At 36.7% G+C, this 16,826-nt stretch overlaps 1 protein-coding gene across 1 annotated transcript in view; it reads left to right on the top strand.

The window, feature by feature from the left end:
* Positions 1-1,267: 1,267 nt before the first annotated feature.
* The window catches only part of LOC140167743 (gamma-aminobutyric acid type B receptor subunit 1-like), a 35,484-nt gene continuing 19,925 nt past the window's right edge, over positions 1,268-16,826 (top strand). Inside the window, 6 exon segments of the mRNA XM_072191038.1 lie at positions 1,268-1,340; positions 1,343-1,425; positions 2,378-2,515; positions 6,720-6,890; positions 11,444-11,545; positions 16,604-16,669. Of these exon segments, the coding sequence (XP_072047139.1) occupies positions 1,268-1,340; positions 1,343-1,425; positions 2,378-2,515; positions 6,720-6,890; positions 11,444-11,545; positions 16,604-16,669 (633 nt within the window).

Here is a 16,826-nt window from a genome sequence, read left to right as displayed (position 1 = left end):
CTACCCGTACTATGCACCTGTGCAATTATACATTATTTATGCACACATAGTTAACTAATGTTTACTCTGATTGGTTCTCATATGGCTATCTAGGTGTGTATGAATGTGTTTTAGCTTCCATGTTGTTCAAAAATACGTAAATTGTATGCACATGAATTTTGATCAAGGATACTGTCACTCGTAATGATACAGCTTTATATGTCTGTAGCGTATAATTAATGTTATTACTAAGCGCCGTAAACTGTGCTCTGAACGGAAGACAAAACATATTAAATGTTGCGTTATATTAAGGGCATATACACGTTTTAATAACATTCATAAAACATTTTTGAAAACGTTATACAAATAATTCTAATAGAAGGTTATTTAACTGTTGACAAAATATTTTGCAAACTTAAAATGTTTACCCAAAAACATATTCATAGCGTTTATATAAGTACCTGACATTTACACTTTATTCAAACGTAAATACACGTTTTAAAAACATTTTGTGTTTGTGGGATCTGTCAGAGACATCAAAAGTGAAAAAAAGAATGAGCCTTCATCTTAAAAAAAAAATGCAATTTTTTCCAATAATTTAGTTCTCCACTGCGCCTGATCTATATCCGCCCAGACCCCACCCACCCCACCGAACGTTAACGACGTTGCTAACAGCGACATAGTAATTTCCAATTTTCCGACGGGCAGAAAATAGCCATGATAGAGTTCGTTACTTTATAGTGTCTGCTTCATTTCTCATATTATGTGACAATCCGGGTGACAATAGAACATATAATTTGTCCTCCTCCATATTTTTGAAAAGCTGTTAATGTTGCATCCACCTCTCTCTTGTAGCCTTGAGTTTGTCCAAGTATGTAAAGCACATCGTACGGATCTATAATGAAAGACATAGATAAAAGGACTAGTTTGCGTCTAAGTTCTGACAACTAGACAGAAAATGCCGTACTGCGCAGGTCGGCAACCAAATACGGCGCGCCTTTGCTCTTATATCAGACGCGATTTAGTCTCTTTTATATCTATATCTTTCATTATATATATTACAGTTGAGTCCAGCACAGAGCATATACAAATGCATTAATGTGATGTATACCTTGCATTTCACCACGCTACGTATTTGACTTACATGCTAACTTCAAAAATGTTAAATAAAAACAGAAAAAGAATGTTACTTTGTATTGAGGAAAGTGTATTTATCGCGGTACATTTATCTGGATTGCTATTGGCAATAAACGGCCAAATAACAAATACATCTGAGCCATATGGGCAGATGAAGATACCGTTGTATATTGGCGGTCTCCTCCCTTTCAGTGGAGGGTTTGATGCTAGCGGATTAGTACCGGGATAGATCTCGCCTTAGAACAGATCAACGCTAGAGAAGATTTGCTGTCTGAATATGATCTGAGAATCGTTTGGAATGATACGCAGGTAAGAAGAATTCAAATATTCAAATTTCAATATTTTGAATAATTTTCTAAGAATTTTCTAGGAAATAACGGTAAAGAATGGTTGCTATGTTAATCATCAGGCGCAACCCATGCTGGCAAATTATAATCTCTGGTTTGTGCTTTTTAGTGGATTTGATACATTTGAAAATGATTGCTTTATCATCACGTCATATTAAAGGCAGTAATCGCCCATGGATTGCTAAACTAGATAATGTAACACATCAACAATCAAAAGTGTTCATTTGTCGCAAGCAGAAAAGATATGCTAACATATCCTGGAAGTGAAAGGAACTTATTAATAATTTGGAATATAGGGGTTAATAAAACAAGAAGGGTTTTTATCTTACTCACATCTGTGAAAATAACAAAGTTAATACAATTACAAATCATCAAATTTATCCAAATGAAATCTATAAAACATTATCAAAAAGGCTCGCTGAATGGAACAGTTTATAACACACAGATGTTTTAAAAAACTCATAAACGCAATTTGTCTTGGGTTTGGACAAAAGGCTTTAATAATACTTAATTGTAAGGGTTTTTAACCTTGTTTATATGTATTTTGTTACTCCCCCATTGGATGTTGTGTCATATTTTCCCTGTTTTTAATTATAAAAATGTCGTTATTAAACATTTTTAAGCGTTCTATATGAAATAACCATACAACATTTTAAAAAAAAGTTTATGTTATTGCAAAATCTTAATTTGGCAAACATTTTTGAAAAATATTTTGTCTCCACTTTATCGCGTTATTTTATGTTTTGCAGAATTATTATGAAATATTATAAAAATGGTTGCTTTGCTTTTTTTACCCTAAACATAGCCGACATTTAAAGGTTTTCTGTAAAAGGTCTCGTTCTTACTTTTGTATTTAAAAACATTCAATACAATTATTTCTCAAAGTTAGTAATAATCTAATTTTATGGCAACAGTGTAACCCAGGATTAAGTAGCCGAGTGTTTTTCGATCAAATATACCGTGAACCACAGAAGATTATGATTTTAGGAGGAGGCTGCTCCGTTGGCTCTGAGGCTATCGCTGGTACTGCACACTATTGGAATCTGATATCGGTAAGTTGCAGGAATTACGATGTGATCAAATGGTTTCCTCTTTTCATTGAATTTTTTTTTTCATTATGATTAAGCATTGTATCGGTATTAATGGAAAATGTATATATCTGTAGTCTAAGACGGACGTGATATTGAAAGTTTGAACCGATATACAGGCTGAGTCAAAAAGAAGTAAACTCATGTTTGAGGGGCTGTAACTCAAGATCTGCAAGGAATCTGCTAAAAACAAAAATACCACTGGAAAGAGCAAATTCTACACGTCTAAATAAATAAAAGAACTGTTGCAATTGCTCACAGCAAACTAAAGTTATACTCATTTGGATACAGCCACCCATTTTAGTAGTTGCACACGGCTGATCCATTTCAATTTCGACGAATCAGCAAAGTGCTAACAGGATTTATGGTTGAAAAGACAACTTTTGCTTTTAATTAATATTCAACAAAGTCCATGACGGTACTTTAGTTTGTAGGGATAACAATTCAAGTTTTTACGAACGATCCGGCAAAAGCGTGATTGGGGAATATTGGGTAAAGGATTGAGCTGATCTTTGGTGTTGCTGTAACGCATGTCTAACTCTAGCAATGTTCACTTGTAATCTAGCAGATCGTGGTCTGCCTGAAGCTATCGGCTGTCTGTTTCTCAGTGTCCCATGCACATTGAGCTTGTTCACATTCTTATATAATGCTCCCTTGCATGAAACCCGGTTAGCTGTAGGAAATTGGAGACGAAAAAGACGCTAAAGACGCTAAACTTCAGTGGGACTCTTAGCTTAATGACGCTTCGTCGACAGAAACGTGCACTCCTGTGCGGTAAATTGTGGTGTCATATTGTCATTTGGCCCGTTTTATTATAATGTAGCGCAATGAGGTAAAATTCATATTGAAAAGAGCCCTTTAAGACGTAGGAATTATTGATCGAAACCACACCTGCCACAGAACTTTATTTGCATTTGAAAATCGCGCCTTACCAATCAATATTGCCCCTACTTCAGTACTTGGGAAGTGAAACCGTGTGCAGCTACAAAAACGGGTGGTTGTATTCAAATGAATCGAAAAACAAAATCTGTAAACAATCGCAAAAATTTAGGCGTGTAGAATTTGCTCTTTCCAGTGGCATTTTCATTTTTAGCAGATTCCTTACAGATCTCGAGTTACAGCCCCTCAAACATGAGTTTACTTCTTTTTGACTCAGCCTGTATATATTTTCACCGATATAGTAATATTTTTTGAAAATTAGCTACATAAGAAACTGTTCAGAGACAAATTATAGAGTGTGTATCTCATAGGTCTGTCACACTACGACGGACTGGATCAACGTACATCACCGAATACAAAAATATTTTATTCGGTGGAAAAATCACCAGTCCGGCAGAAGATTCGGTGGGATTTTGGGTCCGATTCCCGTTCGTCTCTCTATGCGTTGTTGCCGCTAATAATCCTGCAGGCGTCTTATATCCGATCGTTCAACGTCCGACAAATGACCGGATTTGGGGTCCGATTCCCGTTCGTTTCTATATGCGTTGTGGCCGCTAATAATCCTGCAGGCGTCTTATATTCGATCGTTCAACGTCCGACAAATGACCGGATTTGGGGTCAACGTCCGACAAATGTCCGGATTTGGGGTCCGGTTCCCGTTCGTCTCTCTATGCGTTGTGGCCGCTAATAATCCTGCAGGCGTTTTATATTCAATCGTTCAACGTCCGACAAATGACCGGCGAATCCGTGGCATGTGCCGAGAGGGTGTTTAAGAGGGTTTTTGACTCCTTAGAGGCAGTGACGTAGCAAGCACTTTTTCAGAGGTGAACAAAGTGGGGAAAGACAACTTTTAAGGGGGAAAACTTTGACGAAAATGGTCAAATATTGGCTAATAAGTACAAAAGGGTTACAAATCTGATATATCAGGGCAACCAGCGTCCGGGGGCAATAGAGGTGATCAAAATGAGAAACCTTTGGACAATGAAGGCCCAATTGAAGCCATTTGTCATTTTTGGATCAATTTTAGCACTATTATTGGATACTATTTTAGTTTGAAACAGCCGCAAATTGGTGAAACGAAAGCCTAATTGAAGCCATTGAAAAGTTGTCACCATTATCATGATTATTGTATAATATAAACAATTGTTTTAAAAATAACACGTGGATGTCCATAGCAGAAGCAAAAAGGAAGACTTGTCCATTTTTCAAAATGAAGGTCCAATTGAAGCCATTTGCATGGGGACTGTAGGGCCTATTTAGGCCTACATTATTAGGCCTAGGCCTATTGTGTAAAAATTTAGTTTTAAAAATGGAAAATTTGGAAAATTGTTTTTGGTGCATCATTTTTACACACAAAGAAGGCCCGAACTGAATTTGCAAAATTTAAAATGTTACACTGACTAAGTGTCAGATATAAGACTTCAGACTCGTAATTTCAGGTAAAGCATGCGTGGATTGATATGTTAAAGTCAGTAATAGACCTAAGTCCGTCTTAAATACTGACTTTGGTGACAAAATGTCACGGGCCCTACATATCGACGGGCCGGCAGTAATTTTCACAGGCTTTTGGGCCAAGGAACCACATTTAAGCACTGCCTATAATAATCACAGGCCTATACTTAGGCTTACTATATAGGCCTACTATCCTGGGTCTACTCAATAACGTACAATTTAACCTTTTCCATGTTTTCTCTTCTTTTTTCTTTCTTGTTAATCACTAAAACTGGTAGGAATTTGATATTGCGTCCTCTACCCTTCAGAAAGTGCCCTCTCCTCAATACTACTTACATGCATAGGCCTACTAAATTACGTACAATTTAACTTTTTCTCTTCTCTTCTCTCTTCAATTTTTCTCACTTTCTTTTCTTTTTCTCTCCTTTCCCCTTTTTCCTACTTGTCAGTCACTAAAGTACAGGGGAAATATGATATTGCGTCACACACCCTTCAGAAAGCCCCCCCATGATCGATGCACATGTTCGCCATAGGCCTACATCCGGCACAAGCGCCTGCGAAACCTTGCAAACACCTGCGGTATATAAACGAAAGAATAACGAACAAACCCAGGGTATATATACAGAACAGTACGAACACACATCGGACAACTTCCGAACATGTGTATTCGGCACATTCCGTTTCAAGTTTTGTGCATGCACAAAACTTGAAACGTATTGTCGACGGACTAAACAAACATCACCTAACACGAAACGCATTTGGCGGATAATAGCAGGACATATGAAGAACATAAAACGAACATTTACGAACACTAACGGATTTGCTAAAATACCATCCGTTTCTTATACGGAAGACCGATCCGGTGTAGTGTGACACTAACACGGTCTGGGTCAACGTACATCACCGAATGCAAAAATATGCTATCCGGTGGTGAAGGCCTCACAGGAACGTATTTGCAACGAACACGGGCCGAGTGTAACGAACAAAGAACGTACATGAACGAAAGGAGAGCGAACAAACTCCGGCAATATGCAGCACCATACGAACACACATCGGATAAATACCGAACATGTGTATTCGGTACACTCCGTTTCAAGTTTTGTGCATGCACAAAACTTGCCGACGTACTTAACGAACATCACCTAACACGAAACGCATTTGGCGGATGATAGGAGGACATAAAAAGAACATAAAACGATCATTGACGAACAACAACGGATTTACTAAAATACCATCCGTTTCTTGTACGGAAGACCTATTCGGTGTAGTGTGACAGTAACTTCAGCACCAAGGGCGCACGGCGGCTCAGCGGCCGACCCTGAGTCTGCCATCGCGCCGAGCCGAGCAGCGACGAGGTAGGAAGCAATTGGGGGAAATGTTAGAGCCATCGAGGGCTTGTTAACTCAGCACTGCATGAGCCAATGTTAAATCCAAAGAATATTTACATAAAGCAGATAATGTTCTTGATTGTAAATCTTTTAATATACCCCGTGCAACGTAGTCAATGTCAATGAACATGACTGCGAGGTAAATATCAGCAAACCGCAGTAAATTAATTGTCAGTTTGAAACAAAAAAAGTTTTAATTACATTTAAAGACATAACCGACATCATGCGTCGTACCACCACTAAAAATCTATTCGATATCACCTTGCAACAGCCATGTAAAAATGCCACCGAAGAGTTGCTGCCTTTCAAAATGTTTTATTGCATTTTGTTACATTAGTCATGATTTTTTCCATTTCAATTTGTAATTAACAATGAACGTGTTTTAACAGGTATCTCCAACATCAAGCTCCCCGGCGTTGTCGAATCGTGTGAAATATCCAATATTTTACAGAACACAACCCACAGAACAATCACTCAATCCAGCACGTGTAGCACTTATGAAGGAATTTGGTTGGACAAGGGTTGCAACTATACATGAAAATTACGAATTGTTTTCATTAGTAAGTCACTATTTGTAATAAATTTGAGGCAGATTATAAAGTTTGCATGTGTTTGTAAACCCTGGTGGAGTGTTTGGCTAGTTAATAAAATTTGCTTAACACATGATCGGTATACCTGATCTTGTAAAAGACAATATGAAACATATCTGGAGGTCGCACAATTCGCATGAAAAATGGGGAATATCTGACTTCAAAATTTGGAAATTTGGAATATATGGCTATTTTACACTACTGATTCCAAACCTGTAATCAGAAACAGTGCAGCATGTACCAATTGTAAATGACAAGTGTGCGACTTTGATGAAAACTGGTCTGGACCATTATTGGGGTGGTTCGTGGCACGAAAGCGCATGTTGAGATGCTATTCGCCACTTGCACGGTTCCGCCATTATGCACTATGTGCGGGGAGAGCCTCGAACTGGCAGCATACATGAATGGGAATTGAACCAGTCATATAACATTCTGTGTAAGGTTACGTAATTCTTCCTTTCATGTATGCTGCCAGTTCGAGGCTCTCCCGCATATAGTGCATAATGGCGGAACCGTGCAAGTGGCGAATTGTATTCTTAAGTACACCCCTAGAAATATGACATTAAGTATATGGCTACATTGCACTGAATGCATGCTGATTACAAAGGATCGATTGACAGACACCATTGAGAAAGGCAATGGACTGGATTGCCGAAACTGTATGAAAAACGTGAGTTGAGGTTTTTTTTCTTGGAATTATACTATGAATCCTTTTATAGCTCATCAGCTAGCGATTTGATTATAAAGCAGTATAATAGGATTTTTTTCTTCTGATTTCCTATAACCAGTGTAATATTCAAGGACATGCTTCAATCAAATTAATTATATCCCCAGACTATCATTATCTCTTGATAGACATTTTTCGTCGTTTGAACATATCTTCATGAAGATGGCGGTTGTTTGATGTAACCATTTATTAACGTTTCTAACAAAACATTACATAAATTACAATTCTAGAGCTTAACAACATAATCATGATTGCCCCAGAAGTTTCTAGTACATTAAGTGGTGGCGTTATTACAGTATTCATGTACACACGTGAATGATTCTGATTGGTTTGTGTTGATTATAATGAGCTATTTTAGAAAGGCTGTAATATGCCATAAATAGTAATAATTACTCTACAAGGGTTGGAAATTAGACATAAGGCTCGGAGCGTAATTGATTGGGGCAGCAATATGAAGTTCTATGAGGGAACTCTGTAAAACGTATATTAGCCAGTGGTGCTACAAAAGTTATTATAATCGCGTGAAGTCTTCAAACTTCGGTTCGTGGTTTTTGTGTGCTGGAGAGAATAAAATACGCCAAAACCGGCAGTAGAGCCAATAGTGCTCGATTGTATTGTCGACTCAAAGAAACGGCAGACTGAAATAAACGGTTCCAAAAAAGTAAGTTCCCCTAAGAAATTTTAGTACAATCCAAAAACGGCTTGATCAATTCTCTTGTTTTAAAGTTTGGAACATAGACTGATTAGTTATGCATCAAGTGAGCGGGTTTTGTTGCTACTTTTTATCATCTTCTTTGCAAAATGCAGTCATTTACGAAATTTTCGGCCAAAAAAATTGCATTTTTCTACATAGGCTTTTTATGCTTGATTTTGTGTTTGACAATTTTTAGTGAGTAATTTAATCAAAAAGAAGCATAACTGAATTTAATTAAGTCTGATCATGTGAACCCATTCCTAAGAGATCTTCATTGGCTACCATTTCACGAGATAATCAAGTTCCAGACACCCACGCTTGTGTATAAGTCCCTAAATGGGCTCTCTCTCCTCAGTACATTTCCAACTGTCTCACGGTCAAGAGCTCCATACATTCTATGTGTACTAGGTCTAGTGAGAGAGTGTTAATTTTATCATTTCTCGCGGCGGTAAATGGAAAGTTTCCTAGCTGTTGTTAGAAAAACGCAGATGTTGCCCAGTCGGAGGGTGGGGGCTACCAAAGGATTACCAAATGTGTGAATCATTAAAAAATAGTTGTGGTGCACCATTTTCAAACTATATTAGTGCTCTAAACAAAAGAGTTAATGGTGTCCCGATGTCCAAACCAGAAGCAGAACCAGAATGTGGCACTTCTTTGTATCCATAACACAAATATGCAATGTAGCCAAAATAGTAGACAGCTTTCTTGGTTGTGGTGGTGCGGGGTGGTGGATTGTATGGGGCAAAAACATTTTTTACGGTATTATCGGTGGTATATAGCAGTTTTTTTTAGAAACTGTACATTTTAAGTGTTTGAGCTTCTAAAAAAGGACACAATTCTGCCACATGATCGGTGTAAATTTTGGTGGGAAATAGGTTCCTTGCCCATTTTCTTGTTCTTTATTTCTCTATCATTTTTGTCAGAGGACACTTTTCTCCTTCCTTTTTTGACTTTTTGAGAAAATAATGTATATCTGCAATACGAAACGGCTTTTCATCCCAGCTACATACATTTTTAAGTACACATCATTTGATTTATTAAGTCTGCTATGAGGACTATTAAATGTCAAAAATGTCAATTTTTAATTATTTGACATACGTGAAATTTGTATTATATCACAAATTTCAAAACATCTAAATTATTTAATATCATCAGGACATTCCTCATATTCAGAATGCAATTTGATGTGTTTGATATGTTCTCATGTCTCACAAAAAATACTGTGCAAACGTTGCTATCCGATCACTTAATACAGCAAGTTTTTTCACTAAAGAAGGAACCAAGCAAAAGCTTCATCTGTAGGGTAACCAACAATTAATAATAGCGAAATTATATTTAATTCTTTTTATAGCGCCGTAAGATGTGTTTCAGACAATATAAGGTCAAACGGTTTTTGTACTGGCTTTTAATATAGACGGAATAAAATTCTAAAAGCTTTTATCTTTAGTGTAGCAATAGTAAAATTGATATTTTAAGCTACTTTTTAATTGCATCGTAATATGTTCTTTGAACTGGAGTTAATTTCCATAAGTTTCTTGTAGTACTTGCTTTTCATAAAAGCGTTTATGATCTGTAGTATAACAATAGTAAAATTTATATTCGATTCTTAGTTACCTGTGGTGTTGGATGTGCAGTGAACTGGAATTAATTCCAATAAATATAAAGCAACATATATTTAATTCTCTTCCCCCTTTACGAGCCTTGTCACTATTCATGATATTAGTTTGACCAGAGAAGATGAAAAAAAGACAAACTCTTGACTTGATGAATTCTAAGAGCAAACAACGTATGTTGAGAATAGACTGTGTGTTCTCCCTTACCCCCTTTGCTAAGCTACTGCCTGAAAGTAATCATAACAAAGGCTCTACTAAGCATCTCACCTGCATATTTCAAGCACGGATCTTTAATTCTCACTGCACGGAATTTTAATCTCGCTGCACGAACGTGCCAGGAGGCACGTTAAAATAGCCCCTGATGTTACCATGGGCTTTCTTGTCACGAATCACCCCAATAATGGACCAGGCAAGATTGTATGTTCGGACAATTGTCATATATAATTGAATACATGAATACAAAACCCACCCAAGTCCATGGGAAGTGATTTTGAGAGAAAAACCTGTGTATCATTTTAAATCCTTCAGTTAGATTTACCTGGTCAATATGGTAAGTTTTACGTGCAAATGAGTGGATTAACCTGTATCAGGTATGACGATTAGCATTTCAGGGACTTCGTGGGGTTCATTTTAAATTTTGGACTTGGGTGGTTTTTTGAATCATATACAAAGACAACAATGTTAGAATGAGATTACCACCAGTAAGATAATACAAAATAAAGCACACAGGTATGTATAATGTTGATAAGCATTCTGCCATGTAATATAAACCACACACTAAATCCATTTTGTTTTCAAAAGTCACTCTCTAGCAATGAATGTGTTACAAGTGGACTTTTATACATACTGGATTTCAATGAATGTGTTACAAGACTCAAATCATGGAATTGGGTGGTTCTTTCACACATGCTATTTTTAACATGCTCCATAGACACAGAGGATGAATTTGAGTTGTTCTTTCATACATATGACAGGCCTATGTATAGCAACAATTTTCCATGCTTAAATCAATTTAGCCAACGTATGGACTTGGGTGGGTTTTGTATTCATATATTCAATTGGTACATGTTGTACTGTCGCTGATTACAGCTTTGGAATCAGTGTAAGGTAGCCACATTTACCAAATTATACAGATGTAGGGGGTGCAATTACCAATCAACATGCGCTTCAGTGCCATGATGTGTAAATTTGTCAGATATTCCCATTTTCTTTAAGTGAAATGTGCTACCTCCAGATATTTTTCCAATAATATTGACAAATTTCTTGCCAGGTTACTTATTTCATGTGTAAGCAAGTTTTAATAACTAGCCAAAAATCATATTTATTTTTTCATTCCAACCTTTGGACAATGGTTGAATTTACTGTGTGGGCTAACAAATTTACTTGGGATGATTTCCCCCAGGTTAACACGGTATTCACCGCCCTGCCATGCGCATATGGGGCATCATTGTGTCCAATTTTATACTATCTTGAGTACTCTTAATTTCAGACGGTGGATGATTTGGTGAGCGAATTGAAAGAAGCCAACATTACTTTGATAAGTTCTGAGAGCTTTGTTGACAATCCAAAAAATCAAATTGAAAATCTTAAGGTAAGCATAATTAACTCTTGAGCTAAAAGTCATAATACAGTCATTAGAAAAAATGGAGAATTGTTAAAGTTAGGGCAATCACATCTGGATACATTTGACAATACAATGTTGACCTTTTTTTTTTAGTCACATAATGTCAATTACCATGCTGCCAGGGTATTTCTCCCTGAAGGTCCCACTATAGGGTGCACAATAGTAATAAATTTCCCTATACTTTGTGTACAAAATGGCCTCTATTCAAATGGCTCTACCTACCTTACGAAGCGACTCAATTTTTCAAAGTGATGTTTTCCTGACTGACAAACAAGCAAGCAAGTAAACAAACTAAATTAAATATATTGGTGACCATTGAATTTTCGAGCTACCGGACCACGAATGCAATACACTTTTTTCACCCAATTTTCAAAATAGAAGCACTTGTGATTTTACCTAGAAGCAGCCGGTTTGAGAAATACATGGAAAATCTGATTAAAAGCCCAGAATCTTTTCCAATCTTGGCAGATGCTTAGATTCAAGCCTACATTTATTACCTGGCACAAATTTTTCCCAAAATCTGCACAATTTGTTTGGTTTTTAATATTGATTTATTCAGGACGGAATCCCACAAGAGACATTATTTGGTGATGTGAAATCTATAACTATATTTTGGGAGGGATGTGATCAAAAGGAGGCCCCGGATACAATGGTCATGTCACAATATTATTATTATTATTATTATTCATGGTTTATTCAATCACACTCGCAGCTAAAAGCTGAATTGCTGTGAAGCTCACATATAAAAAAATACAATATACAACATGACATATAAAGGATATTAAAGAACATCAAAAACACAAATTTGACCAAACAGGCGAAACTCCCTCCCTGCAAACCTAATCCCAAAGTGGAAAAGTCCTCTGAAAAAGGAGAGGAGAAACACCCTGAGAAAAGTCTGAAAAGAGGGGGCTTCGCCCCCGGACAAAAACATTATGACCTATGAGTTGGCAATACTATCCAAAGCATAAATAAACACAAGATCGATATTGCACATAAGTTAAAGATACAATGTTCAGATGACATATATATTAAGCATTATTTAACAGGTTGACCATGTAAGGGATTGCACTATCACGATATCTATTTGTGCGCCACCTAGGAAGAGTAAATATGACTCAATTATAATTACAGGGCGTTTATCTTCAATGGCTCACAGTACCGTAGTACTGTGAGTAATAAGTCTTTATAGTGCCTCTTAAGGGACATTAAACATTCTTATCAAAACTACTCCCCGTCCTTCTCCGTCCATATTCACTTATATCAGTGATTTTGGAAGACTTTAGAAATCACTGATGATGAAATTCTGCAAGATAGTGAATAAAGGGTACACATATGTTTTTATAATTCGGCGATGACTTCTCCTAGTAGCACTCTTACATAAATGTGGAACGAGTTTGGAGGTACTCTTGAGTTCCATTGCACTACCCCGGTGGCATAATGTAGACATTGTATGTCGGAAACTGCGTCTATTGAATCGAAACACCCCGTATGCATAATTCAGGTCAAATTGTGACTTCGTATTTTCTTGGTTAATACAGTCTCGGCTAAATGAAAAGCAATAATTTTCATTTTTTCAGTAAATGTCAGGAAAAACTGTAATGCTTGATACTGTATTTTTTTTCAAATCCTAGTGTTAAACTTAGGCGTGAAATTCAGCCATTTAGTGTAAGATTTTCGATTTTGATAGGCCTCAACTCTGCCCGCGAGCCTTTTTTTTGATCAACCTTTTAGCTTTTCAAAGTAATATAGTTCGCTAATGAAGGATTTTTCCCAACTTTCTAACGCACATCACCGTGAGCAATATATCATAGTTTTGTCAGAATTTCCGTTTTGATTTCACTATTTTTTACTGCCGGCTGAAAATTATCAAAATCCACGCGTGAAATCTGAGGATAATATTAACATTGGGGATCGATATCTCTGGGTGCCTGGCCTGGCTACAGTGTTGCCAGAACTTCAATATAGCAAAGAAATTCCCATGCCTAGCGCTCCTATGACACTGATCATATTATGAGGATCTTTCATGAGTGATTAATTATTTGATTTCTTCATCACCGTGATCATCGGACCAATGTGAAATTTGCTTCTCCTCAAAACAACTTTGCCTAACATTTGGTAAAAGAATCAACAATCTTACATCTTACAATTGGTCAATATTTTAAACAAAACTTTCATTTACAAAACATAAATATTACGCTGTATGTTTTATAATTCAAACTGTTTGGAACACACTTCCAAATAACCTTCGTAACATCCCCAGACTTTCGTTACCGTATTTAAACACCAGCTCAGAACCAATTTTTGTAAATTGATTGTTTTTATGTTTCTTTGTCAATTTCGTGCTTTACGCGCTTTGAGTTCCTTACCGGAAGAGTTTGTGCCTTATAAGAACCATTCATTATCATTGTTAACTTAAACAGGTTTTTGTTTTTAAACAAAAACCTGTTCAAGCAATTATTTAAAACTGCTTGCCTAAAAACAGAATAACTTGGATGTTAATACTTGACCTAGTGTTTCAATTGTCATAAAGGTGACTGGGTATGATGCCTTTTGTTTGTGTCTGTTTGAAACTGCTTTTGAAAACCCAGCGAAAGTCATAAGAAAGCAGCCAAAACAATACAAGGTTAAACATGGAAGTTTTCACAAGGTTCAATTGTTGGGCCTATTGGCTACACATTATACACACTACCTGTCGGTGATATCGCCCGTAAACACAAAGTGTCCTACCATGTCTACGCTGATGACACCCAACTCTTACGTCTCCTGTAATCCTAAGATACCTGGTGAATTAGATAATGCTATTGCAAAACTTCAAAACTGTATATATGAACTCAAAACTTGGATGATTCAAAACAAATTACAACTCAACAATGATAAACCTGAATTTTTCATTGCATCGTCTCCTCATAACACACGATTTATCAACAATGTTGCACTCAAAATGGGAGATTCAACCATCTTGCCATCCGAGTCAGTTCGTAATCTTGGTTCATTTTTTGATACAAATATGTCTATGACAACACACATCACTAATTTATACAAAACAACTACATTTCATCTACGTAATTTAACTAGAATACGGAAATATATTGATAAAGATACTTGTAATCATGCTGCTCGCTCACTTGTTTTGTCCCGATTGGATTACTGTAATGGTCTCTTGTCTTCAATTCCACATAAACATGTCCTTCGTCTTCAACGTCTTCAAAACTGGGCAGCTCGACTTGTTGTTAATGTACCTCGCAAGCACGAATCGCAACCATTGTTGTCTGCTCTTCATTGGCTACCTGTCCAACAGCGTATTATCTACAAACTGCTCCTCTACGTCTACAAGACTCTAAACCACTTAGCACCAGATTATCTGAATACTTGTCTTCATATTTATCATCCAACCCGTAATCTCAGATCCGTCAATGATTTCCTTCGTTTGGATTACCCCAAGGCTCACCTTAGAGCAGGAGACATGACATTTACTTTATGTGCTTCACGGGAATGGAATAAACTTCCCATCACAATAAGAGAATCCTCTTCCATCGCGAGTTTTAAAAAGTCAATTAAGACCTATCTTTTTCCATGATGTGTTTTACTTTGTTGATCTTTATATTTAAGACTTGTATTATGTAAATTTAAGGTTTGTACTCTATAATGTTATTTATTTAAGGTTTTGCTTTGTAAGCGCTACGAGCTTGTCATAAGGAACAGCGCACCAAAAGTGTTCTGTTATGTTATGTTATGTTATGTTTATAAAAACCTATTAAATAACCTAAAGGAAAAAAAACCCTCATTTGTGGCAACAATGAGCCTTGCATTGAAAATCATGGTTAAAATGTGTTGAGTACCACCCCAAAGTTTCCCTACATACACCCCCTACTACCCACCTCACACACCTCTGCACCCACCCATCCCCATATGCCTACATAATATTACATACCGGTATAATAATATTTATATAGCACGTTATAGCTATACATTTAGAAAGTAGGCCTATAGCGCTATTATGACAAATAGGCCTACATGTCAAATTAAAAAGTCTGAAGGGTGTAATGAAAATGCCAAACCGCGAGGGGGGGGGGGGGGGGGTCATACAAAATTCACATAGAGATAGGAGGGACAGAAAATTAAAATCCCCTATAATAACACACTATATTTTTCTAGGTTTGGACAGTGGATTTTCCCATGGACCTCAAGCGTGCGTCTCTTAATACGGACTAACCTAGGTAAACAAATAAACAGACATATGATCGACATAATCATGGAAACCATAATTTGCCATTGCAGGCTATCACCATGATCACGGAAGCAAATATCCAAAATTCACGTTAATTTACCAAATCACCCAAATGGGAGATTTGGGCTACAAAATCGCTGGTCGAGTAATCCTGGCTTTCAATGCAGAAGAGACCTGGATTAGATCAATGGAATTATCGACTATTTATGCTGCTTGCTTTCGAGATAAAGTACTGAGTTTGAGATTTTAGGAGCATGACGTGAAAAAAGGTGAAATCAAAACGGTAATTCTGACAAAACTATAATAGATAGACCCACACGATGTGCTTTACAGAGGTGGGAACATCTTTCTTTAGCGAATTATATTAATTTGAAACGCTAAAAAATGAATTCCGAAAAAAGCTTACACTAAACGGCACAATTTCATACCTAATTTTAACACCAGGATTTAAAAAAAAAAATGTATATCCAAGCTCTATGTTTTTAACTGACATTACTGAAGAAAAAAAGAATATTGCTTTATATTTGACCGAGAAAATTAATTTCATAGCAAAAAGGTGTATCTCTGAATTGTGCTGATTTTAACATGTATCGATCGACTTTTAGAGCGACTATGCATTTCTAAAGAATCGGTTGTCCAGCATTCTAACTGAATACATTACAGACAAAGATCAAGATCGAGAACATTTAGCTGCTTTGCCAGTTTGGCCAATATAGTTACACACTGTATTGAGGGAAAACATGCCTTATGTCGCTTTATACTTACTTGTTATTCCTTGATGTTGTCATTCACAGAAACAGGATGCAAAGATAATAGTTGCATTGATGTATGCTGACCAGGCTCAGAAAATTTTCTGTGAGGTGCGTTGATTCTTTCAACTACAGGGTGTCCCAGAGTGATCTATACCGTGTTTGAAAAAAATCTTTAAAATATATAGTCAACAGTTTATCTAATTTTGATGAGTGTAATGCAATGACACACATGTCTCCTACTTATTCTGTGATTTTCATGGAAATA

This window comes from Amphiura filiformis, chromosome 13, assembly GCF_039555335.1.
Source record: "Amphiura filiformis chromosome 13, Afil_fr2py, whole genome shotgun sequence".
Lineage (NCBI taxonomy): Eukaryota > Metazoa > Echinodermata > Ophiuroidea > Amphilepidida > Amphiuridae > Amphiura > Amphiura filiformis.
The sequence above is the reverse complement of the archived record's forward strand: the minus strand, read 5'-3'. Positions and strand labels throughout refer to the sequence as shown.